Below are 27,204 nucleotides of genomic sequence, written 5' to 3' on the forward strand. Positions count from 1 at the left end.
CAAAACAGTGACACATTCCATTCTACACACATGATTGGTGGAGGCTTTTGTACGATGCTGAGCTCACACGGATCCTTGGGTTTTGGTTGCAGATGCAAAACGCACTAAAGTTGGGCCCCGCATTTGCATGTTGGAACTTCAATGTAAAATGTCCAATCTTCTGTAGGTCCTAAATTAATTAGAATTGTATGCATGACTGACAGTCTTGAAACGACCTGAGCACTGCAGTTCACGTGCAGATGTTGGAGGTGCACTTTTTTTGCATGGCAGATGCTGCAGTTGGGAATTACAGACCTATACTTGTTTTTCTGTCATTGACCGAAAAATAGATGGGTTTAAACCCGGGGAATTTCACAGATCTTGATTAGCTGTGGACACGATGATTGGCCAAGTATGTAATTTAGTCCCAACACTAGGGCCACTCAGAGCCCGCAGAATACACCTAGAATGTAACAGGGGCTTGCCTTTCCTCAGAACTTCTATTATTAATTTTTACTACTTCTGTGCAATACGAAAATGAGTGTTTTTCCCCATTTGAAGAATGCTGGATTCTCTGGTGTGTGTTTCTCTCTTAGGAAACGTCCCCATAGAAACTCCCTAAAGTATACGTCACTGATGTCCTTGGAAATTCCCTTAAGCTTTTTCTGATCATGGTGATGAGTGCATACACACACGCACACAGAGTGATGGATGGAACAAGCACCGTTTCCCTCCAGGGCTGACACAGCTGTCCTGCCCTGAGACAGATGGTAATCAGAAGCAGGAATCTCCATGAAACTGCATCTCACGAGAATAAAATCATTTGTGGAGGGATAAGGGCTCAGATGTTTAGAGGATATTCTGATTTTGATCAGTTCATAAAGACTCAAAATGCTCAGCCAACTGAGTAGAAATCCAGCAGGTCAGGATGGACATCGGATCGATCAGAAATGTGAGAGAAAGTGCAGACAAGTACCTAATATTGAAATGAAGCATGTTGCTTGATTTTAATTGGTGGACTTCAATCAGGCTAGTACCTTAAAGGGATTTCCCTTCCTTTAGGTCAGAGTCAAGTTTTCAGTATCTTGCTGTCTTCATCAAAGTATATTTATTTCTGAAAAAAATTATTTTTCATTATTTCCCGCCCCCCCCCCCCCCCCCCCCCCATTATGTGTCATAACTTGACCTTGCACTGTTAAACTGAAAATCATCTTGTGCTTTATAATAATACTCCATCCTAACAAGCTTGTTTCTCAAGCATAGCACCTTGAAACATTACCTTTAGTTACACCATTTGTGTAGTAGACACTGTTAGCCGCGGTGACTTGCTGTGCTCGCATTTTTTTATGTGTACAGTTGGATCTGAACCAAAGGAAATGAGTGAAATTGCCTCACACTTGGATTTGAACGTGCAGCCTACCAGGAGCCCAGCACTCAAACCACTGACATTCTGTTCTGCCTTATGATGATCAAAGTTGATACTGAGGGAAGGACCACAGGGCCCACCTGCCTCTTGTTCCAGAGGGAAGTGAAACAGAAATAGTTCTCCTTATGGTCAGTGCCTAGTACAAGAGGTGCACAGCTGGGAGCCAGTTGGCACAAGGCCTACCTCACGGACGTGGCAGGTCTTTTTGCTGGACTTGCGCCCTGCCTAGGTGTAGTCAAGCTCTTTGAGACCCTGTGCATCTCCACCTCTCCAGGTTGAGGTGACCGATGAGCTACTGTTGCACAACTGTGTAAATTTGCCTCAAAGCGAGTTACGGCTAATTATAATCATCAGAACTGTACTCATGTGAAATTGAAAGGACCACTGGGGGAGAACAGCTGCTGAGTGACTGCAGCGGGCTTCTTTTAAACTGTGAAACTCTCAATTTGAATACAAATAGGCTGAAGAAATGGAATCTAGATCAGACAGTGGCCCCTCATGTTGGTTCCTGTTTGCACACAGAAAAGCCAGAAGGGGCCAGCTGGTACAGTACTTTCCATCCATGGAAGCATTCTCAGCTGCGCATTATTCATTTATGCTAATGCAGTTATTTGAAATATTTTTTTTTTTGTGACGGTGGTGACTGCCTTGCAGTTAACAACCGCCAACTTGCCTCAACGATCGAACCTTCAGCAACAGAGAACCCGAGAGCGAGCGGCACATCGAAACGGTCCCATGATTTTTTTTTTTTGAATTTACTCAAAATGTAGACCTACGCAAGAGCCAGCATCTGTTGTATAGAGGGTATAAACATGGAAGAGCAAGCGGCCAGCCGGTACAGTATTGGCCACTGATGAGCCGCCTGGCTGGCCGTTCTGCCGCAGTGTCTGCCTGGCTGGCCGTTCTCCCCCATGGCTGTGTAGAGGACAGAGTGTGCTTCAGCCGGTGGTAGGACTTGGCCCCTCGTGATTCATCAGAATTGCTGCACTGCTGCAGAGCTGAATAATCTCGCCACGCTCCTCCTGGAGGCCCAAGTCGTTTCCTGTTTGCGGCTCCTCTTAATCATTGCTGGCACTCTGAAGAGAGAGGAGCCGCTGTCACTTTTGCACTCTGAGGTGGAGCAGTTCACACCTTAAAGTACCTGAGTCCCACGCGCTGAGAGACATCATAACACAAAAGCGTGTTTTCTCTCCAAATCAGTCGGCTGCTTATTCCAGTGATTTCCCCTCATACAGCAGTGATAAAGCTCACTAGTAATATTGTTGACTCCTTATATGGCTATTTGCTTGTGTTGTACTCTGCCTCACTTGTAAGTCGCTTTGGATAAAAGGGTATGCCCCATGAATAAATGTGAATGTGAATTTAATTCATCTCATCAACTCATGCATAATGAAAATTGGGCTTTTTGGGCTACAGGAGCAAGGCTTTCTCTTCCCTGATAAGCTTATTTATTTCATTCGTGTGAAATGGAAATTGTGGCCCAACTGGGTGATAGTTATACACCTTTCTAGTGGTTCTTTTTAGACATTTCGTGAATATCATTTCAGAGTCATGTAGAGCGTGTGGACACCGCGCTAACTGTTGTACTGTGCATTCATGCACTTGGATGTTCATGACAAGAAGAGCAGGTTCTTCTCTTTTTTTGTTGGCAATTTAAACTGTCCTGTGCCATTCATTCAGAGAAATGCGGCGTCATTGGTCCACTTTAAAAGCAAAGGTAACTGTCAATGAAGTACGAGAAAATTAACCCTTTCCTTGCTAGACTATTTTGGTCAAACGACGACTAAGATGACATCTTTTAAAACACTCCTTTATGAGTCAAAGTGGCGTTATGACTTGCAGCATTGACCTCAGAAGGCAATCAGAATGCATCAGTGAAAATACTTTTGACAAGAAGCTGACTTTCAGTTCAAGAAGACCTAGCGTTTTGTACAGATAAAATCTTTTTATATTTTTTTTCTTAAATAGTATTCAATATTTTAAATCACCAAGGATATGCAGTGGTCTAGTGAACACTACACCCTTGGGAAAAGGAAGATAAAATCTGTGTGTTGAGTGTAATCTGTCTTGTGCTTTTAGAATGTGTGCAGTCCTGTCACAAATGGTACATTATCAAATGAAAGTATTACAAAACATTCTGTGCATTCAAGGCAGTGCGAATTTCAAAAGTTTCCCAGTAGCCAAAGCTGCTGATTGCTCTTCGGTGCCCTCATTGGTGAGAGCGATTGGCTTTTACCTTGGATTCAAGGTAAACTGTTCTCTGAAGATCTGATAATTTCGTTAGGGAGCACCACTCCAAAAACAGACATTTCCTCTTTTGGATCTATTCTTGAGTAGTTTCCTTAAAAATGGTGTATTTTTTCCATTCACATCTGTGCAGTCTTGTAAAGAAACACATGAAAGGTTGATTCAAAAACTGAAACGTCTCTTATTTATTGCAAAGATTCGTGCTTCCTCATTTCATTGTGAGATTGTTGGGGCATTCCCCCCCTTGCAGTGGGTGGTGTTTTTCTTTTTCTGTGTGGAACCTCTGTGGTGAAATGCCTTTTATTTGCCAGGTAAAGGAAGAGACCCTCCTGTTAGTAAACTTGACTCAGAAGTGCTGCCCAAAGTAGCCCGGATGACCGTCTCGGGAAAGAAACAGACCATGGGCTTCGATGTTCCCAGGTAAGCACTGAGAACACCCAACAGACCTTTAGGAATTACGTGTTTGCAGGCGAAAGACCCTTCTGGTTCAAAAATAAGGCTAACGCCAGCAGTCTTGCACTAAGACCTCTTCCCATCAGTGCTACTGGTCAGAGGAGAGAAATAGAAGGTGTAGTAGTAGTCTTTCCTCCCCCCTCCATTCTTTGTGAACATGAGGTTTGCAGTCATATATCCCTTTGACATCAATGTCCTTGGTGGTCAGGGAGAACAATGGAAGGGCACAGCTCTGCTGGAGCTGATAGTTGCAGTTTACAGCTCACAGACAGGCATCACTCACGTGGGCCTGCCCCACCCTTCACCACAGCTGCCGTCTTGCCCCGACAGATTATCTATGCCTCCTTTGTTCATGTTTGCATATATCTAGCAGTTAAAAATGCTGTGGGCTTTAGTTGTGCCTTTAAGTGAGTCCAAGTAGTGAAGTGAGTCTTAAGGGGGGAGCCCTTTGTGGAATGGTGATTCACATTCAAATCAACTATGTATTTCAGCTATTTAGTTGTCAGTATTAAGACACCGGCAAACTCTGAAACTTTTTTTGTTTAATTGCAAAGAATGCTGCTCTTCCATAAAATTTATTTGAATTTTTGAGTAGCAATTAACTGTACATACTGCATAGTTGGCTCTCAATTTTTCTTGCAGAATGTGCTGAAAGTGTCTATATGTATATTTTCAGTTCTTGTATGAATATACAGCGGAGACTGACCAGTTTCAGGGTATTACCGTTAATGGTATGACAGAGCTCAAATGGTAGTTTATTGTCCCAGATGATCTGTGACACAGATTATAAGATACTCATATGCACAGTTTTTTTTTGTGCCCATCGGTTATGTTTTTGCTCACAGGCGTGGGAAGTCAAATAAGTGACAGTGACCTTTTTCCATAGCTTTTATTTTCTCAATTTAAATGTCATCTGTTAAGAATATGTGTACATTTTTAAATTTGGTGCTCTGGTTCTTAGGTTTGTTTCTTTTTTCTGTCATACTTTATATGGCCCAAAACTGTGTTTGTCATAATTGAGCTCTATTTCCGTGTAGAGATCGCTGTTGTCAGTAACAGTGTATCGCATCTTAATATTGTATTAACTGTTGTGCTGTATGCTGGATAAATGTGTAAATGTATAAATGCAGGTCTCTGCAATATATGTGCTGCTTTGATGCTCTGATATCACTCTGGCGCATTGAGTGTAATAAATGCAAGGAGATTGCTGCACTGAGAGAGCCGTGTGTGACGGGCACTTTCCAGCGCTGAGGAGAACGGTGCCCTGGTCACCTCGGCACGCAAGGGGGCGACTCCCGATGACGTCACCGCAGGAGGGTTTCCCGACACGCCGTCCCGTCCTGCTGCCGCCTCCAGCCAGGGCGGCGCCGAAGAGCCCGCCGCCCTGCCGACACCCGTGAAGTCTTCCAGTAAGGCCAAGCAGCAGCTGAACATCAAGGAGGAGCTGGAGAAAAGACAGGGAGGGAAGCCCCTGCTCAACCTGGTGGTCATTGGTACGCCCCCCCCCCCCCCCCCCCCCGCCACCACCACCACCACATGAATGCACGTCAAGCCCCTTTACTGAAGCGCATGCATCTGAAGAGAGCCATTCAGAGTCACTGCTGGAACAGTTTGGTGGCAGTGTGGAGCAGTGCAGCCCTGATTCCTGGGTGGGGCACTGTCTGTGCACTTCTGAACAAATAGCGAACCTCAGTTGCCTCGGTCGTGTGAACGGCGCATAAAACAGAAGCTTTATAAATTACCCTGGAATAGGGCCTCTAAGCAAATATACAGCGGAGTCATAATTAATGGACATAGCTAGTACTGAGAACAGGAGCTAGTTTTGCAAAAGCCTAATAAAGGTGAAATTACATCCTGTACAGCTGATTTCAGCTGGCCTCAGATGACTGATTGTAAAACTGTACAGTAAGTGTTCAGTAATGAATCACCTGTAAATTTTTTTTTTTTTTTAAAAAAAAGAAATATTTGCTTCTGAATTTTTCCCTGGTTTCTCTGCCTGGTGCAGGTCATGTCGATGCAGGCAAGAGCACCTTGATGGGTCACCTCCTCTACCTGCTGGGGAACGTGAACAAGAGGACCATGCACAAGTACGAGCAGGAGTCCAAGAAGGCAGGCAAGGCGTCCTTCGCATACGCTTGGGTCCTGGACGAAACCGGGGAGGAGAGAGACCGGTGGGTCCAGCGCTTGGCACAGCATCACCCCCTTTCACTGCTGAAAACAGTCCCCTTCTGTCAGCCCCCTCTGAACATTGATTGTGAGTCCACAACAGGGCCGGTGTTATGCGGTCTATCCTGACCTGTTGTGTCTGTGCCAGAGGTGTGACTATGGACGTGGGGATGACCAAGTTTGAGACCCAGACAAAAGTGGTCACCCTGATGGATGCCCCAGGCCACAAGGACTTCATTCCCAACATGATCACCGGTGCTGCACAGGTAGACACAAATGCACCCTTAAAGACTCCTTAAACACTGCTCTCTCTTTATGAATAGTTATCCAGCTCCAGATTACATGTCTTGGCATGTGTGACATGCGCCATGTTTTTTTAGGACAGCGGACGACATAACTTCCAGCTATGACTTCTAACTATGCAATAAGTGTCAGCCAGAGAATGCCATTGCATGTTGCTAGTGCAAGAAATGATGTGGCATAGTTAAAGTACAGCTAATCTCTGTCCCCTTCAGACAAACAAGATTAAGTCATATTGCAATTTCAGAAAGAAGCATTATTTAAAATGCAAATATTAACATATTAATGTACCATCACATTGTACTGAATATGACTAATCATTTAAATCCAGTGACTGAATAAAGGGCTTTTTCATGAATAGCACAAGTTGCTGTGTGGAATAGCCTGTGTGTTATCTTTTGCCACAGAGGGAATTTGGCCTTAAAAATGGAAAGGAAATCTTGAAAAGAAGAGGATTCTCAAGGGTGGTGTGCAATGAGGTTTTAAATCAGTCTTAGTGGAAAAAATCCATGTCAGATTAATTTTGGAAAAAAAAATCATTCAACATTTAAAACTGTTATTCTTAATGATAGCAAGCATTTAGCACCCCTAGACATAATAAAGCCTCAATGAACATCAGAATGACTTACAATAACAGCTGTCCCGCTTTTGTTAATAAGACTGTAGTAGAAGTTACAGCATCTTAAAGCATGTCAGTGTCTTAAAGCAGAGAGGAAGTATTTGCTCATTTTAAGACTTTCCTTTGCTTTTTCCTTTGAAGAGGACCCAAATGCAAAAATGCCATGCTGCTGACCCCCTTGCACTAGCTTCCACAATCCTGAAGTGGGAAGCGGTGTTGTAATGTTGTTGTTATGCTGGTTTTCCTGAAATGAGTACCTCTAATTTGTGGTGAGATCAGTAATGCTCGGCAGTGGAACTTCACCCACTTTTCCCCCACGTGTGGTGAATGACACAGGGGAGTTTCTTGGGGAAGATTTTTTTGAGTACACCAATGGGGTTTGTTTTTTCATTACATTTGTCACAGCCATGTGTTTAGACCTGTATGTGTCGCTTTACTTCTTAGGACTATTCCCTACAGTGGTTTGGAAAGGAAACAGAAAACAAATTATATCCATAATTAAATGGGGTAAAACAAACACCCTACTATTATTTAATACCTGCTTATTTTCCATATCAAGAAATGCACTCAGCATGGGCAAAAGTACCCTTATGCTTTTATGTACTGTAGTTTTAAATGTATTTTTAGGAGTTACTGAACTTGGAGGTTCTTCAGAAATCGCCATTTGGTGGAGGCGTCTGTGTCACCAAGTTAATGCTCATTGTTTTTTCTTTTTGCCTAATAAGTAGCATTCTGAATTGCTGTAAAGAGCAGAGGGAATTGTGGGACGCGTCAGTTGACCTGAGGAGGGCTGACGCTGCTCTTCTCCTCTCCTCCGCAGGCAGACGTGGCTGTTCTGGTGGTGGACGCCAGCCGGGGCGAGTTTGAGGCCGGGTTCGAGGCGGGGGGGCAGACCAGGGAGCACGCCTTGCTGGTTCGCTCTCTGGGCGTCACCCAGCTGGCTGTCGCCGTCAACAAGATGGACCAGGTGAGGCCTACGGCACCTTATCATTTCCCCGCAGGTCGCCCGTCGTTTCCGTCCGCCGCTGAGAACCACCATCCACCATCTCTCGTCTCACCCTCCCACTCAGCCCCCCCATGTCTGTTTCTCCAGGTGAACTGGCAACAGGAGCGCTTCCAGGAAATTCTCACCAAACTCGGTCACTTCTTGAAACAAGCAGGGTTCAAGGTAAACGTTCTGTTTTTGCTTTCAAGGCCACAACCTCAAAACCAGCCTCCCAAGCCTCAGGTTTTGACAGAGTGAATGAGCGTTAGCTTGGCCAGGGCAGTGTCATTTTACAAAATGCAAGCGCAGAGCCTCTTGCTTGTGTGCATTCCCCAGGACTCGGATGTGTTTTACATACCCACCAGTGGCCTGTCTGGTGAAAATTTGTCCACCAGGAGTAAAGTCCAAGAGCTGACTGCCTGGTACAAAGGGCCTTGCCTTCTGGAACAAATTGGTGAGCATGGCTTCGGTGGTTCTGAAAATCAGATAGGGAAAGGGACTGATGAATTATACTGACAAACAGATAAAACCCCAATTTTTTGTTTTGTGTTGAGTCTGTATTCCTCCCCGTAGCAGTATTTCAAAGAAAAGCAGACACGTCTCTACTTTCGCCCAATCAGTGTCACACCATCTTTAATTCTTTGTAGCACTGCAAGAAGTCAGTGAGTGAATTACTGAAGTGCAAATCTTCAAAACAAAAAAGAGAAGCTTTCTCATACTTGCTGTTTCTCTGCTCCAGATGCCTTCAAACCACCCCAGAGATCAGTGGATAAGCCCTTCCGACTCTGCGTCGCAGACGTTTTCAAAGGTTGGACCACCTGCTCTCAGCCTCACCTTTTCAATTTTTCTCCTAAAACCATACTGTAAGCGCTGTGTACCACTGATGGATAAGCCTGTTCACTTCTTTTACAGATCAAGGCTCAGGCTTTTGTGTGACAGGCAAAATCGAGGCGGGCTACATCCAGACAGGGGACCGCATTTTGGCAATGCCTCCGAATGAGACCTGCACGGTCAAAGGTGACCGTTTCTGTAACAATAGCTGCAAAGGGATTTGTCTGTGTCGTGAAGCACATCACACTTACATTGTGAAGGCCAAAGTCTTGAATAGTTACTTCAAGCAATCAAGCAGTCAGTCCATCACTAATTACAAGCGTGTATCAAAGTGATTGTCTGAAAGTTCTTGTGTTTCCTTGCGGGTTCGCTTAAGAGAGAGAATGATACTGCTGTACAGCATTAAAACACAGTAACAGCGCCCTCTACTGTCAAAGCGTTTCATGATAAAGTCAGCAGTTTAGTGCACAATATAAGGGCTATTACATATGATGGCTGAGGGAGTAGCGACAGAGAGAGACTCTCCTTTTCCTGTCATTTCATAGTGAAATTTGATGAGTCAGAGCAGGCCTGAGTGCAGGATACGAGAGCTGCTCTGTGAGCACCTCAGGTCTGAGGCTTTTACTGACCAAGCACTTCTTGTTCTTGCTCACAGGCATAACACTGCACGAGGAGCCAATCGAATGGGCTGCCGCGGGGGATCACGTCAGCCTCACCGTAACCGGCATGGATATCATCAAAATCAAGTCAGTGCTCACTTCCTGTCCCTCCCTCCCTTCTGCCCCCCTCGCCCCACCCCCCTTTCATAATCGCACCTGAATCATTCAGCTCCTAATGGAGGAAACCCACAGTCTAGCCAGTTAGAGAGAGCTGTGTGAGCGGGGCCACACCTAGTCCCAGCTGGACCACTCAGCACAAGGCTATATTTGTTACCACGGTTATAATTTGCTCAATTTCACTCTTTCACTGTGGCTCATATCAAGAGAACTTGATGACCCTATAAGGCATATTCTGTTGTGGTTTGTCAGTTTGTTACTGTTTTCAGACTGGGGCAAAAGTACAGTTTAAACGGCATCACGTTTCAGGGTTAACAGGGTTTCAAGAGAAAAGCCCAGTAGAGACACTGTCTGATGTGCCACTCTGGTTTCAGCGTGGGCTGCGTGTTCTGCGACCCAAAGGAACCGATAAAAGCTTGCACCAGATTCCGGGCCAGAGTGCTGCTCTTCAACATCGAAGTTCCCATTACACAAGGATTCCCTGTAAGACACGCCCTCTGATCATGCTGCTCGTAAAACAACAAACTTGTTTGGGCGTGGTGTGCTTGAAAATGAAACTCCGGCCCTTTGATACCAAAGTGCTGTAATCCCTGTCATTGGTTTTTTTATTGCAGGTGTTGTTGCACTACCAGACTGTAAGCGAACCAGCCACTATTAGAAAACTAGTCAGTGTTCTTCATAAAAGCAGTGGAGTGGTACTGAAGAAAAAGCCAAAGTAAGTCTACTATGGAAGTAAGAGGTGAAGGAGAATACAGCGGAGAGGGGTATTCAGCTACCAAAATGCATTTGCGCTTTTCCTGAACATTAAAGCAACTACGGTTACTTTATGTTTGTTGTGTGTTGTGGACTTCTGACAGGCTTTTAAAGCCTTTTACGAAGCATTGAGTCTTGTTTGAAAGGCCAGGGTACTTTTTGGCCAACCGTAGAAGCAGTGTTGCTCATCGAATGGTGCAAGGCTGAGCTGTGTTTTAGAAACACAAAACTGTAAGTCTGACTTTTGAAGAGCTTGTGTAATAATCACGGCTGCTTTGGCCTCCATAGATGCCTCAGTAAAGGGCAGAATGCAGTGGTGGAGATCCAGACCCAGAGACCTGTGGCCCTGGAGCTCTACAAAGACTTTAAGGAGCTGGGTCGCTTCATGCTACGTTATGTGGGATCCACCATTGCTGCAGGGGTAGTCACTGAGGTGAGAACAGGACCTGTCAAAGTGAAAAATGATCATAAAGGTCCTCGAAACTGTGATTCGGTCATTGCTTTAGTGAACAAAAGAACAAAAGAATGTCCTGATTGTTACTTTTTTTTTCCCCTCACCTTAGATCAAAGAGTGACGAGCCATCCCTCCACCCTCAGCAGAAACCAGAGACCCAGAAATGGCAAGAGCCTGTGCAGTTTCTTCCAAATTTCTTTTAAACGAGCTGGCAGAGAACACAGTTTACGTCCTTCACTTGCGCTCATCATACACTTTAACAGCATAAGAGATCAACCACCGTGACCTCGTTTGCGACCTTGCATGAAGGCTGCTCGGACCAGAATCGCCCCGCGAGAGGCGGGCGCCTGAGGGAGAAACCCCGCTGATGACGAGAAGTTCCACACATTTCCCCTCAGCATCTCAGCTGCTCACGCGGTGCTCTCCCATTGGCTGGCCCACTGCCCCACCACCACCTCCGCCGTTCCACAACAACTCCATTCATGTTCTGAGCGACAATCCAGAGGACCTTTATTTTTCCAATTAATTTATTCATCTTAATGAGTAGCTAAATGATTGACTGAGTATTTGAATACAGGACAGCTTACCTGACTCCAGGTATTTTTGGTTGGTTTGAACAAATGTGTAAATATATACCAGAAACTGCAAGCAACTTAGAAGGGGATCACACATGGAAAATACTAGAAACAAAGAATAAAGAATATATGACAACAAGAATATGTAAGAAACAAGAATATATGACAGAACATGCACAAATATACCATTGTCAAGAAATCTTGCAGCTGCAATAGTATGAAACCATTGAACCTCATTTTAAGTAAAAGAACATAATATAAAACTGTCACCCATCAGCAAAGTATCAATAGAGTTGCTTAAGTTGAGGTTTCATCATTGCTATATTTAATATTTGCAAATGCTGCAAGTTTATTGGCTCATGGCAGCCATGTTGTTTTACATAGCAACTTAAATGAAGGATAGTACAGTCCTCAAACAAATCAAATGAGATGTCAGTGGATAAATCTGTTGATGAGCATAAAACTCAAGTGCACAGTCCACCAAATCACAGGGCCATCAATTCATGCCACCAGATAACTGGTTCATGATAATTGACCCTTTTAGACAGGGGCGGGGAGGGATAAACAAGTGTGTAAAAGTCCCGTTTCAGAATGTTGCCTTTCATGAACGGGAGTGCTTTAAAAATGGCCCGGGTAAAGTGAGTGCAGTGATCAAACTGGGGCAGCCCCAAACATAGTGGGTACTTCCCAGAGCCATTTACAGTCGTACAAAATTTGAGGCATCCAGGCATAAGCCATCTAGGTATCAACGCTGTTTTCCGCTTGGGAGAAAATATCTTAAAAAAAAAAAAAACGCTTTACAACAATAATAGCATGCCTCAGCACAGATGGTGCTTGGGCCCCTAATTCTAAAGATTCATACATGCATGTACTGGTCTCTGCTAAGCAAAAGTCTAACATTCAGAAACGTTAAGTAAAACACTCTGCTACAAATTAGGAACCAAATAAAATGAGGGGGAAATATTACAAAATCACATGCAGGTTGTCAAAACAAACACTACAGATGCAATTCCTTCATGGTTGGTGAATAAAAAAGTCTTGGTGTTGGCAGACTTGCCTTTCTCTCTTTCTTGAAATCTCCAGTGTTTTTGAATTGATGACTACCAAAGCAGACATTGAGGTAGCTTTGGATTCCGATGAAAACAACATAAACATCTCAAGGGGTTTTTCTAAGCATTTTTAGGAGTTGCATGTGTGGGTGATGTTTGTTGAAAGAATTAAGCATCAGCATCCGTTGAATCTGCTATGTTGTGAAGGTTTATTACAATCTGTCAGATGTGATCCCAGATAAACCATAAGTAATCAACAAATACACTTAGTTTTAAACTTCACACTTCTAATTTCTTAGTGATGGGTAGCAGAAATCCACTCTGGAGGGAAACTCTTTTTAATGGTACAGACCAACTGTTCAGTATCATTCAGGAGCTCAGGAGCATTATCGGTATAAAGAGCTTTTCTCAGCCTCTCCTGGTATTCTGTCTGGCTGCCACTGAGAGGGTGCAAGCTTGCTTACATTTGGAGTGCTTGACTGTCATGTTTTTCTTCAGATCAAATTGTAGAAGTCAGAATGAGTCTCAGTGCAGTCCCTCACACAGTTTCTGTACCCTCCATGTAATAATGGAAATAAAGTTGTGCACATGCACAGCAGTTTACAGGTAGTGTGTGGTTTTGGGAGGTATCACATTACTTGACAAATGAAAGTGGTTGCTCATGTGTTGTTTCAGGGCTAGAGAACTGCTAGTGCATATGTGTCTCAGTTGTGATGTATTACCCTTACTTCCTTTAATGTTAATTGTATCTTGAGCAGTTGGTGAGGACCCCCTTCCCAACACAGTTGTATAAATGCTGCAAAGCACATCACTTTCCCTTTGATCCTATTTGGTTTTAACCTTGTTCGCCTTGTGCGTCAGTAGCATTCTGTCAAGGGAGTGGATGGTCTCATATCATTGGGCAGAAATGTGTGAATGATCTTTGTGAAAATCCAGCTTTTAGTAGGCATGAATGATCAGGCCTTTGAAGGAAATTGCAGGAGTGGAAATGGTCTAAATGACACACATCTCAAGGATAGCACTATGTCCAATCTATCGGATGACCAATACCTCCAGATGAATTGAGTTTGTATCAGAAAGGATCTGGATCTCAGGAAATACTCTCAATGGTGCAAATGAAATACTACTGCAGTACTAGAAATATTGTAATACTGGTGTAGTGAAATGCTAATGATTTTCCATGTGTATGGTGCAACAGCCTGTAACATGCAGGGGCAGGTCAGAGTTGAGAATTGTTCTCTCAGTCACATCACAGGCGTTACGTGTGAAAATGGTTCATAGTTGCCATGGAAGCCACAGGAAAGTGTTGCATGAGATGAGATGGACAAGCATGTTTCACAAGCTGGGTTTCCCCTCTCACCAGCTCTGGTTGATTCATGCTAGATGCTAGACTTCACATAACTCACACAGCAGAGGGGATAAAGCAAACCTCTGCAGCCTGTGAAATGGGCATCACCTTCAGATGGATACATTTTGTTACTTTGGAAACTGTTTTGTCTGCAGTGAACTACATGCACTCAGCAAACTAAGTTTGGTGTAAAATAAATGGATGTCCATGACATGAGGAAAAATAAATGTATGAAGTTGAGGAAGAGACACTTGGAAAACATGAAACCTAGGTTATCGTTTTTGCTTTTCTTTAAACTATGTGTAAATGTAAAGCCATACATCACACTGCCTTGTATCATCCAATTTTAGTGCATTTGCTTTATGGTTGTCACATGTCCTTAGCCCATAGAGGTTTATTTCAACCTATTGGGTTGAGTGTGGCTTAGACCTCTTAACCCACAGAGACAGGGATGGGACCCGAGTGTGAAACCGAGTGGGCGTATGAGCTCAACACATGAGGTAGAGCTGGGCCTGAGGGATACAGTCGTACGATTTGCTTGACATTGGTGCTATCTGTTGACCAGCTTGAGTAGGAAGGCGTGGAAGGCCTCTGACGCAGCAGTGTAGGTGGCTTTGAATGACAGTGGTGGCAGCTGTGCTGCTATGTCTGGCCCTGGCTACAGGAAGCTGTGGGAGAAACTTTCATGTCCATGTGAGTGTGATTTCAGCGTCTTTGACTCCTCACTTCTGACCCACGGATGAGGAGAGCTGCTCACGTTATTCGTGCAAACCAAGGGCAGTTCACATGCTCTTCCACTTTCTCGTCACCCGGCGCACTGTGAATTCACTTTGGCCATGTTAACCAGTCAGGCCGACAGAGCCATCCCAATGCATTAAGTTTAGCCAAAACTAATTGCTCATGCTTGCTAAGGGATCCGTGTTCACTCCCTCACAATACACCTGGTGGTATTTTTGAAAGAACAGAGCATGCCCACTTCCACAAACATGTCATTCACCATGCCTTTCATTGAAATTAGTCGCATGATCTAAAACAAAACGTGCATCTCCACTGTGTTCTGTACCATCACATTGTGTAATCAAAGTAATTTGACCAGGATGTATGGTATCAGTAACCCAAAATGTGCCCTTAGCGCAAGATCTTTTGCAGAACTCCGGGCTGTATGACTGACAGATTCATTAATGCATGCATTATTGATCACGTCGCAATCGTAATCATTTATCAATGCCAACTTGTAGAATTACAGTCCGTGTAATAAATGCTACCATCTAGTGTTGATGCTCGGTATTGGCATTTCTCTTTCCTGGTGACAGAACGAGTCTGATTCTGATCCGTAGCTTAGGGTTGTTAAAAATCTTATATTTTATATTTTAGATTATTCAAAACGGCCAAAAAATGTTTCAAATTATTTGGGGAAAGAAATTCATACATAGGCATCATACATACTTCACTATCTGCCTATTATAATTCCTATTATAATGTTATGTTTCCCATTATCTTAATCAGTTGCGTCCATGTTCGTATGTGTGTGTGTGTATGTACACATACACTCACAATATTTGCTTTCATGTGTTCTTATTTTTTCGATACTTTGTTTTTCTGTGAGTCCTAAAATGAACTTGCCACGCACAGCACACAACGGTCGGTTTGATCTATTGCGGAAACGGGAATGTCTGCCGGCTCTCAAGTAGACTGTCCTTTCTGTTTTTCCATAGTTAGGTCGAAAGGTACGCATTTCACCATGTCCATGGTTTAGTCAATGAACAACCCGCACACGCCATCTTCTCATCCTCCCACCTAGCACGATTGGCGCAATTTTTGACAAGCACTGCAATAGGAGGTGCGATTGGTCGTAGAAATTATTGTACCCGAAAAAAAACATGGATTGTCGAGGGGAGGGGTGGTACGCTTCCACAACACAGCCGGTTCAATAGTGAATCGGAGCCACTCATTCTGGGAATAGGTTTTCAGGTTGCATCGGCTTCAACGGCTTCACTGCGGTGTCCTCGTTGTGTAATATATTTCCCGAATAGTTTTGCAATAATGCCCAAAATGGCAGATAACAGGACTCACTTGGTGCTGGAGAATTACATAGGAGGTAAATTTGTGCCGTGCCCCAGGCACATAGACTCCTATGATCCATCTACGGGGGAGGTGTATTGCAAAGTTCCGGACAGTGACGTGGAGGAGGTGAGAATACAGTAAAATGTAGCGAATGGATGTCCTTAACAATCGTTGATTGACTATTCTAACATAATACTCACAGTTTTGCAATGCCTGGTTTACACGAGCTATTTAATATGTGACGGAATTATTGTATTTGTAGGTGACACTGGCAATGCCCTTCCACTTGAGGTGCATCTTCCGGTCATTTATAGGAGCTGATTTAACAAGTGACTGATTTGTGATCTAGTTTTTCGGTGACACTGTCAAAGCCCTTTGGTTTGAGAGGCATCTTCTGTACGTGATGCAATATTGCTGACTTATGCACTGTCAAACTTGGAGAATCGATGCTAAAACAGAGAAGGATAAAGTGATTCACGACGGTGCAGTCTTCCTGGGGTAATAAGATTTCTTTTACTCAGAACGGTGTACGACAAGATCAAATTGCGAAAATGTAATGAATGCAGCATTATCAGCATGAACTGAGAAATAGAACAAACGCATAAATAAAATACATAAATCCTTTAACGGCCAGAGTATCATGTCATAAAACAGCCCCTTACCAACAAATCCCATCCACTAAGGACTACATTTTTTTTTTTTTTAAATGTATTGTTCAGTCCTGTTGAACCGTTTGCCAGTTTGAGTTATGAAGCGTTGACTAACGTGTCTACAGCGACCCCCGGTAACACTCTTTATCTTTGAACGTCCAGACTAGATTGTTAAACTATGTTCTCCTCGACCCAGATTCCAAGTTCCTTCCAGACGGTGTTACTTGTTCGTTGCTTTCCAGATTTCATTCGCATGCATCGCGACCTTCAGCATCACCTGTCGATGCCTCTTTTCTACCTCGCAGATGCAGTGTCTGTTACCTCCATCTTATGAGACAGGTTCGCAACGATTTTGGTAAGGAGGTAGAGTAGGCCTGCCTTCCCTCTGATGTCTTCAGCCTTGTCCTTCAGACCATTTAAATGAGGATTATATTTTAATTTACAGCCCTCAAGCCCCACGGTTCAGGCTCTAAGTTCACTAATTTCTTTGAGGGGCAGTGAGGCTTCCTTTTCCTAATCAGTAACTTTCACTGCACGGTCTTTAACTTCGGTGGAATTAAGGTCAAGAGTCAATCATAGTGCAATGGTACTGGGTCTTCCAGTTTTTTATGCTGGGTACCAAACCGTTTAGTCATCTTCTGGATTACTGCAAGTATGGTGATGATTATTTCATTACCTGGTTTAATACATTCAAGTAGTTGCAAGGTAATCAGCTGAAAACCTGTATAAAGTTGGACAGTGCATTAATATGGACAATATTGAAAAACAGCTGCTTTTCCAAAATGTCTTTTCATTTCAGTCAGTCCTATATATAGTACAGTACAGTATGTCCTTTTAAACTACTTCAACATAACTAGTCAACAAGCAACTGTATTTCATACAAAACCACATTCTTAAATGTCAAATATCTCCCACTTACTTTAAAATAATACTAACAAAAAACCCTTTGCAGAGAGCAGAGCCAGAATAGCTGACCTTTGCACTTTACTGAGTTAACAGTTCACTCTTTTCAGCTAATTATTAATATACAAGCCTCTCAAAATTACAGTAGTGACATGGATTCTTTTTGCTACACATTATCAACACAGATACGTTCTTTCATCACACTGTATAAAGGCTTATTATAGGATCTTGTGAAAATGTAAATACTGAGGTCCTTGCCACAATCTGTTTGATCCACAATATATACAGCTTAAATTTTAGGTTGATGGAGAACAGAATTTGAGGCCATTTTTCTGTGATGTGGGGGTCAAGGAGGCAAATTCCAATTTGGTCCTATTAACATGATCTGTACTTGCTGCTCTTTTGAACCCCCAGAGGTGGAATATTTTGAAAAGCTCTGCCAGTGATAAAAATGCAGGCCCTTCCCAGCCTTCCTGATGTGTTCATTTGTGGTCACATTAAGGTTGAGGCAGCAGTGAAGGCAGCCAAAGAAGCTTTCCCCGAATGGTCATCAAAAAGTCCAGCAGAGAGGGCGCAAGTCCTCCACAAGCTGGCCGACCTCATCGACGGCCACCTGGAGGAGTTTGCTCAGGCAGAGTCCAAAGACCAAGGTACTGTAGGACAATGACCTCAGAGAGGTGGAAATGGGTCAGGGAGGGTAGCTCATATAGTCAGCTAAAATGTTGTTGTGAAAGACTTTGAATTGTGTTAGTTCGTCTATTGGCTATGAAGAATATTTTCCATAGTCTAAAAATACTCCCCAAGTTTGCATTTTTCATGCCAGTGGGTTCCATAATCAAACCAGCAGGGGATGCACTTTGCTAAACAAATCAGTTTAGAGAATACAGTTACAGCCGTGCTATCCAGCTCGGCTGGTTTTCAGTTGTCTTTAAACTTCTGGCGCTCAGAATTTAGAAGGAGCATAGAATTGTTCTCATTAACACCATGACTCATATAGTCAGGAGGTCTAGCGCCTTGCTGGCTGGTTTTGAGCTTCTTACACCTTCTGTTTCTGCACACCAGGAAAAACCATCACCTTTGCTCGTACTGTGGATATTCCCAGGTCAGCCTACAACTTCCGCTTCTTTGCATCGTCCGTCCTGCACCACACTACCGACTGCAGTCAGATGGACCACATGGGCTGCGTGAACTACACTGTGCGCTCTCCTGTGGGAGTAGGTAAGGTGGCGGTGCACAAGGAGTGCTGTAGATTCTTTCCCTAAGACTGAGCTCAGTACAGGATCAGCACTGGATGCTGCATAACGAAGCGCAGTGCTGTTTAGCTGAATGAAGCTTTTGCTCCAAGTCACTCCCAGTTACATTTGCTTCTCATATGAAGCAGTGTGCAACGTGTGCAATTTTCGGTCCCGCATATTCTACTGCCTGTTAAGACATTTTTACCGAGGCAGTTGTACCTTGCCCTGGTGTGAGCACTAAGATTCAAACCATCTTCCTAAAGATACAGTGAAGTGTTCGGTTCAAAGCCATATCCACAACAGCCAAGACAACAAGTCTGACAGAAATGTGGTTCACTATCTGATCTACCAGCATTAATTTTGCTACAGACAGTTAGGGCACTGGGTGTGGAGAAACATCACAGGAGTCTTCACCTGTCTGCCCTGCCTGTGTTCAGCTGGGCTGATCAGCCCCTGGAACCTGCCACTCTATCTCCTGACCTGGAAGATTGCTCCAGCCATCGCCACCGGCAACACGGTGGTGGCCAAGCCCAGTGAGATGACCTCTGTCACTGCCTGGATGATGTGCAAGCTCCTGGATGAAGCTGGTAGGGATGAATCAGAATGACAAGATCAATGCAGTCATATCACATGACACATCTAAATTGATATATAAATGCTTCAGTGTATTCAAATATAATATCTAATATCCATTCAAATGTACATTTTAGTGTACTTTTTCTTTTCATGTGGAAACAGTGGAATACTGTTCTTTTGCTTGTCTTTGTGTATTATACTTACCTTTCTCAAGTTTCTCAGACTCAAAAATAATTGGCTAGAAATGACTTCTATAAGTCTTTCTTTCACGCTGACTAAATTTTTCTGCCAGCATAAATTCAAAGGCTCTGTATTGTATTAAAGTGAATAACTCTCATTTGGTAGGTATCATCCCCTTTATCGTACCAATGTAACCCCATGCTGCTCTACATATATTTATCATTGTTAAGTGTCAAGCATGTGGATGAATGTCTACCTGGTTGAATTTTAGCTGTTTTGAAAAGCAGAGGCATTAAATCCTGGTGGTAGACAGAAGCAGGGGTGTTTGGATTATGGGTAGAGAGGCTAATTTTATAGCCTATAGGGGGCAACTGTCAGGTAGTCAGAAAAGTGTGTGGAGTAATTTGGGTGTAAGACTAGATGATTTCACAGGTACCTCCCACTGCAGGTGTGCCTCCCGGTGTAGTGAACATTGTGTTTGGGACGGGCCCACGGGCAGGGAACGCTCTGGTGTCCCACCCAGAGGTGCCCCTCATTTCCTTCACGGGGAGCACAGCCACAGCCCAAGTCATCACAGAGCGTAGCGCCCCCTACTGCAAGAAGCTGTCGTTGGAGCTGGGGGGCAAGAACCCTGCCATCATCTTCGGGGACGCCAACCTGGAGGAGTGTATCGCCACGACGATCCGCTCCAGCTTCTCCAACCAGGTCTGCGGACTTGCTCCAGTCTGCCCCCTGCTGTCTTTGCCGATAGCACCATGTCTGTGACATATTGCAGAGTGGCTCTGTGTCTCTCAGAGTGGCTATAGGTTGTGATTGAGTTACACTTAATGAACCCAGTAATTAGTGGAGCAGCTGATAATCACTGACTTTTTTGAGTGAATCAAAAGCCTGTGCTTGCCACAGCAAAACTCCATGGCTGGTTCAAACCAGTGAGACACATATTGCATTTGATAGTGCCACCCATTTTGGGGTCCATGAAGCCTCACTCTCCCACCATTAACCATGGAAACCTTTTGCTGGAAGGCCATGTGCCATCCTCTCCTTTGCACTTCAAAACTTATCTTTCAACATCCTCTAGGATTTTCAGATCTCCTCCTTTTATGTTTTAGATACTTCTTTTATGAGTCATGTTTCCCCTGTAGACTTTATACGCTGAAATGCTGCTGTCTGGCAAAGGAAAGGATGCTTAACAGAAACAGTGAGAAAATAAAATAAAAATACTGTATGTCTGTATAAAAGAGGCATCCAGATAGCTAATCAGTTTGAAGAAAAATTAGTTACAACTTAAAAATGGAGATGACTGGCAATAAAAATGACTTATATAATACTTATATAATATTTTTGTGATAAAAGTTGCAGTACATCCTTATTTGCAGCTTGATGTAGAAAACTGTGTTTCTTAAAATAGTGACCACATGAGGGCAGTATGATGGTACATAATGTTGTTTTTTAAACAAGGCAATTCCATGAAGATGGTTCTGTCAGTATGGAAACTCTTTATGTTTCACTTTTAAGAATGCTTTAGCTTAGTTCCTCTCTTGTTTTTTATGCAGGGTGAGATTTGTCTGTGCACCAGCAGGATTTTTGTGGAGAGGAGTATCTTCCCAGAATTCCTGCTGAGGTTTGTTGACGCTGCAAGGAAGTGGAAAACAGGGGTACCATCTGATGCCAACAGCAACAATGGAGCACTTATCAGCAAAGAGCACTTAGAGAAGGTTCGGCTCTTCAGTGTTTGTTCCTTGATTAGACTTAAACATCCTCGAAGGGTGTTTGGGATCAGTTTTGGAGACATTCATTATGTGTGTAACTTCTCCCTTCTCATTGACTATGCTTTGAAGCATGCTTACATGCTCTGAATATTGAGCAACTGAAGACTGAAATTAGTTTTCAGTGTCTTTGGAAATCAGTGAACAATTATGAAAGTGTAAAGTAATGAAATTTTGACTATCCCATCCAAAGCGCAAATAAAGATATTTCTGAGACATATCCTAGGAAAATTTTCATCTGGAGATACCAAGGCAATACCAAGGCGGTGCTTATTATATATTTATAATTCAAAAACTTTCCTGGTAAATATTGTAAATATATGAATGAAGAAAACCAATAACTTCTGGTTTAGTGTATTACTGGGTGATCTTTTAACAATCTGTAAATCCATGGTGATGAACTTCAGTTTGTTTTGGTGCTGTGCCGACCCAGGTCAGGGGCTACGTGAAGCTGGCCCGGGAGGAAGGTGGCAAGGTGCTTTGTGGGGAAGGGGTGGACAGCCTGGAGCTCCCAGAACGCAACAGGACCGGCTACTTCATGCCCCCGACGGTGATCAGCGAGGTCTCAGACAGCTCCCGCTGCATGCAGGAGGAGATCTTCGGCCCCGTCACCTGTGTGGTGCCTTTTGACGACGAGGACGAGGTCATCCGCCGCGCCAACGGCGTCAAGTACGGCCTCTCCGCCACTGTGTGGTCCCGGGACGTGGGGCGCGTCCACAGGGTGGCACGCAAGCTGCAGGCTGGCCTGGTGTGGACCAACTGCTGGCTCATCCGGGACCTCAACCTGCCCTTCGGGGGAATGAAGTGCTCTGGCATCGGGCGAGAGGGCGGGCGAGACTCGTACCACTTCTTCACCGAGGTCAAAACCATCACCATCAAGCACTGAGCAGCAACAGGGCAAAGTCCAAAATCACAGTTTTTTTTATTTTTATGTACTTTATATGATAGACATGACAGTGGCTGCTTTGGCCTAAATGTGACATGTCTTTGATCCATTCTTGTTGATTGTCCTGATCAACACTAGTGGCTTAAGCATTAAATAAATGCATATTGCCACTACGTCATTATCTGCTTCAACTTAAGGCATATTGTTGTGGGAGGGGGGCAGCCATTTTTCACTGCACTAGACCCATAATGCAACACACTTTGACGTGTAGACATTTGCAAAATAAAAAGAGCACAAGCAAAGCTGATTAAACTCAAAGTGTTCTACTTCTCAGTGGAACATGTCACCCAAAAAACACCAAAGCACAGCCTAACTATGATAGGTAGCTTCTGTTTGTTTGACAGTAATTTACATTCCGTGGTCTCTAAAACGTTTGACAGTATTGCTTCTGTTGCAAAAAGCCATATTGGTGTGTTTCTTAAAATGACAGTGGGAGAAAACTTCCAGTAGAAAATATACAGGAAAAGTTTAGAAGTTTGTCTTCTCACTTTATTCGTGTATTGTAAAGACAGTCTATTAAAACTTCAGGTCATTACTGAAATGGGTTCATGAAGACTTAAATATTCACTTTCCCTGCTAGATGTTCCTGTAAAATTGTGACATGTAGTAAGAACTAGAACTGAAATTGCAAGGGAACAGGAGGGTGGTATTTCAGGGTTCACAAAGTACACATAATAAAAACAAACACCCTTCAATTGCCTTCAGAAATAAATCTCGATCTGTGTATATCGATTTTTAGTGCTGATATTTAGGGTGTTAATGCTGAATCATTTTAACTGATGTGGTACTTTTTTTTTTTAGTACGTATACTTTAGATTTGATCTCTCTAATCCAATGAATGGATCCTCAAAGTGTAGTGCTGATATTCTGATAATTTAATTTGTAAAATTGACCAGCATTATGTCACATCCGTTTCAGAAATGTGTAAATCAAAGATATATGATGTTAGTAGAGAAATAAGAAACTGCAGCCTTTCAGACTGGAATCAAAATGTTTCTTTTTGTCTTATTTTGGTACATTAGGAAATCTACAAAATGTTCAGAACGCCTGCTCTGTTTATCTTAAACCAGGGACAGAATCAGCAAAATTTATATCTCCTTTTAGTTCAGTCTGCTTACTCTAATGATTTTGTGTATGCTTACTATATACGTTTTGTACCAGACAACATCTGCTACTCCTTTCTTCATCTCTCAGTATCCGTATTTTTGTCCCAACCTTTGTTGTTCACTCGTCCACTATTGCAGAGATGCCCTCTGTGCAAATGGAGTGCAGCTTTGGGACCAAAACATGAAGAAATCGACCAATGCAAATGTGTGGGCGTGGGAAGGTTCTTTCTAATGACCATCAAACCAGCAGAAAATGTGTTCTGTCACGTCTCCTCCTGAATTTCGCATGGCTTTAATTTCCCGTCTTTACTTTGGCCCGTGGCTTGAGGGCTCGGTGGACGCTGTACCACCCAGGGAACGGCCGCGCAGCGGAATTGTTTAAAAGCCAGGGCGTGTTGTCGTTGGCGGAGTGCCTTGCGCACAGTGCGCGCTGCGCTCGCTTGCGTGTGACAGATAGAGCTCTGAGGTCACAAAGCCTTCTGATAGTCGGAGGGACGTGCGGCACAGAATGTGAGGGGAGTCAGTGTGCTGATCGACATTATTCTCAGTGTTTCACATTCTGAGCAGTAGGAGCCAGGCCTTTTTGCTGCCTCTTTGTGTTTTCTCATTGGTTTTCGCTGGTGTATCTGTCTGCCTCAACCTTCCTACACTCAGGAATGAAGCAATGACAGATGATAATGATTATTTTTATTGTCTATTTTTAGTAACTGTCATCCTTTAGTTGGAGCTGAACTCAGCAGGAACAAAGTGGGACCACACCCTGAATGAGGCCCTTGTGCATATTAGGACACACGGTCTCACACACACACACACACACACACACACACACACACACACATACAGGGTGATTTAGAGATGTCAGTAAGTCAGCATGTCTTTGGCCCAGGCAAGGAAACCAGGAGCATGGGCATAAGGACAGCCTGCCAAGCCAGCTCTACACATGCTGTATTATTTATTCATTTATTACCTACCTTAGGGCAGCTGACGGTGCATGGAACATTAAGGACAAGTATGCATAAAAAGTAAAAAATTGGATAAAAAAGCATTTTACTAAAATTACATTAGTGCAAATGGAATCATAATTAATGCTCAAGTAAATATAAAAAAAAAGCCAACAGAGGAGAAATAGCAGTGAACAAACAAATCAAGCATTACTGAGGGAAGAATAATAAGGGTTATTAGAAAGATTTCCCAGCTACACAGAGGTTATTTGATGTGGGGTTGATAACAGGGGAACTAGAGGGAGTAAGCAAGAACAAAAAAAATGCAATTATATTATAAATGCACAAAAAAAACACAGGGAGTCAATGAAAGAGGACCCCAAATAGACACACCTGCAAAAGCAATTCAGAGTAGCCCGTGGGACATGGAGTGTTTAGACCTTCCAGATGTTCAGCTGAAGGGGAGAGAGGGAGAGAGAAGAAGACTGGAAAGATCTACAGAGTGATGATGAAAGTGGAAGAAGGAATAAGGTCAGCTTTGAAACCATCACTGCAATGAGCAGTGCTAATGTGTGTGTGTGGCTTTAACTAATTAGGGTGTATATGTGAATCCTGTGACTAAAAACCTGAGTATTGAAAAAACAATGGCAGCAGACATGAGACTGCTGTGTGTGCGGTGTAACGGGGTATGCCATTTTTGTATAATAAAGCCCTTGTTACATCTGGCAGAATTATGGTGTAAGTGCCTCTAGTGTTTTTATGTGTTAATTAATGGACTGGCCTACTGAACCATCTTCCTGCACCAGCAGGGCTGTCTCAGGTAGGAGGATTGCCCCGCACTGAGCCTAGATCATCACATTACATTTAACTGTCTGGAAGTGGGGTCAGCCAATGGACATTCTGAAAACCAAGTATCAGCCTGGGGACAGAGGACCAAGAAAAGGGACACTCCTGTTTTCAGAGAAAGCAAGGGGAACGGAAGCGGCCTGACATAGTGGTAATGGATTTTAACATTAAAGACCGTAGGTTTCATTCTCAGATGGGGCATTGCTGTTGTACGCTTGAGCAAGGTGTTAAAAATGGAGCACTTCATGCGGCTGTATCACAATTAAACCTCCAACAGCATAAATCAGTATTATACTGTTAAAAAATGTCAGTTGCCATGGATGATGGTAACTGGAGGCAAACACATAAGGTGATGCCATAATAAAAATGCAGACAGCTTTTGAGAGAAGACACAGCTGGAGCTGCTGCATGAGCAGAGACTTAATTACAGATATACTGTAAGTTTGTTTATTGAAATGAACATTAGACGTCAAATTAGACGGGAGCAAGTCGTTAAAAAATTCTTCATACACATGAATACCCCATCCCTCACGAAGACAGTGAATTAGCATTTAGGGTAAACAGTTCGGAGTATGCTGCGGACAGAGCTTGAGGCAGATGTCTGTGAACTTTGCATCGTGATTAGACCAAATGATTCATGACAATGACAAGTTCTTGGAAGGAGGTTTGGCCCTGTTACAAGACAGGATGTGAAGTCGATTATGTAATGCCAAATAAACTCAGACTACAGACCTTAAATGCCCCTGGGCCGTATGACAAAATAACTTACCTGAACGGGTTCTAGAATGCCACCACTAGTTTAATAGTCTAATAGACTGCAGTTTAACCTTAAATGGTGTTGTAAGAAAATCAATAGAATGTAGTTGGATGTTAATCATATCAGACATTTTCACTCGTTTTACTGAAGCAGGTCAAGGGTAGCGATGAGGTCACTGATGTCATGGCCTGTATATTTATATCCCAGAATTCCTGCCATTCATGTGTCGGCATGCAGTGCAGACGTGATGGTTGATCTCCATGACTTACTGAGAGAGCAGGTCTGAGATATTTTGAATCTGCAATTATCGCTCCAACACAGCCAAATTATCAGTGCCAACAGAAATACCTTGAAGGATTGGACAAACTTTCTGTTGTGTATTGAGGAAGAAGTGAACATGATAAGCAGTATGTTCTAATTGTGCTTAATGTTATCGCATGCACAGACACACACACATACACACACCTGTATTCTCATGCTTTGAGACCAGGGTAACACGAGAACAACTTCACCAAAGTGACTGTTGCAGTAAACATGTGATAGCTGGCAAAAATGCTTTCCTTTTTTCCGTAGTGCATCCTCTGTGTGTTGAGTAAGGACTTCATCATAATGAAGCAACAGCTATGTCACTGGATTTGAATGTACACAGCAGTTTACAACAAAATGTAATTGAAACATGAAAAACAAGTTATGTATGTAAATGAATGCTAGACATGTAGCTGAATTAAGTTCTGACATGTGTCATGTTTTCTTCATTCTAACAAGGTTAATTACTACCCCTTCTAACTCCACAGGTAGTCTGCTGTCATCACTGAAGGACATTGTCAGTCTGAACGATTGCAGTTTCAGCTCTGCAGCATAAATGGACAGCAAAGTAAGTAAGATGTATATTATGTGACACACAGCAAGTGAATTATGGGATTGATGAAGCAAGAGAATAATGCAGTGTCTCTTATATGTCACCCTAGTATATGCACTCACTCTCCACTCTGGTCATATACTCAGCAGACATTCTCATCCAGAGCGACTTACACGGTTTATATTCATCCGTTTATAAAGCTGAATATTAACTAAGCCAATTTGTGTTAGGTACCTTACCCAAGGGCACAACAGCAGTGACATGTCTACATTTTCCAAAAAATTCATTTTGTAAAATATAACCAGGATGTCAGCAGTGGCTCCATTTTGTTGTACGCATGCACATGTTCTTACTGGCAATGTTACAAGTGTCAGGCCCTGTGTGCATTTGTCTTTGTCTAACAAGGTGAGCAAA

The 27,204-nt window shown here is 43.2% G+C and overlaps 2 protein-coding genes across 2 annotated transcripts in view; both read left to right on the forward strand.

The window, feature by feature from the left end:
- Window positions 1–12,364, forward strand: part of hbs1l (HBS1-like translational GTPase) — a 28,570-nt gene extending 16,206 nt beyond the window's left edge. The window contains exons 5-18 of the mRNA XM_036549498.1: window positions 3,964–4,072; window positions 5,351–5,598; window positions 6,111–6,276; window positions 6,420–6,537; window positions 8,011–8,157; window positions 8,284–8,358; window positions 8,512–8,629; window positions 8,915–8,983; window positions 9,088–9,192; window positions 9,662–9,752; window positions 10,157–10,265; window positions 10,397–10,497; window positions 10,824–10,968; window positions 11,099–12,364. Of these exons, the coding sequence (XP_036405391.1) occupies window positions 3,964–4,072; window positions 5,351–5,598; window positions 6,111–6,276; window positions 6,420–6,537; window positions 8,011–8,157; window positions 8,284–8,358; window positions 8,512–8,629; window positions 8,915–8,983; window positions 9,088–9,192; window positions 9,662–9,752; window positions 10,157–10,265; window positions 10,397–10,497; window positions 10,824–10,968; window positions 11,099–11,110 (1,613 nt within the window). The 3' untranslated portion in view covers window positions 11,111–12,364. The remainder of the gene's footprint in view (window positions 1–3,963; window positions 4,073–5,350; window positions 5,599–6,110; window positions 6,277–6,419; window positions 6,538–8,010; window positions 8,158–8,283; window positions 8,359–8,511; window positions 8,630–8,914; window positions 8,984–9,087; window positions 9,193–9,661; window positions 9,753–10,156; window positions 10,266–10,396; window positions 10,498–10,823; window positions 10,969–11,098) is intronic.
- A 3,536-nt stretch (window positions 12,365–15,900) lies between these two features.
- On the forward strand, window positions 15,901–23,065 carry aldh8a1 (aldehyde dehydrogenase 8 family, member A1). The gene is made up of 7 exons (XM_036549960.1): window positions 15,901–16,151; window positions 18,081–18,228; window positions 18,641–18,796; window positions 19,251–19,400; window positions 20,018–20,274; window positions 21,123–21,284; window positions 21,769–23,065. The coding sequence occupies exons 1-7, from the start codon at window positions 16,005–16,007 to the stop codon at window positions 22,219–22,221; spliced, it is 1,473 nt and encodes a 490-aa protein (XP_036405853.1). The 5' UTR covers window positions 15,901–16,004; the 3' UTR covers window positions 22,222–23,065.
- Window positions 23,066–27,204: the final 4,139 nt, after the last annotated feature.

Source organism: Megalops cyprinoides, chromosome 17 (genome assembly GCF_013368585.1).
Source record: "Megalops cyprinoides isolate fMegCyp1 chromosome 17, fMegCyp1.pri, whole genome shotgun sequence".
Classification (NCBI taxonomy): Eukaryota; Metazoa; Chordata; class Actinopteri; order Elopiformes; family Megalopidae; genus Megalops; species Megalops cyprinoides.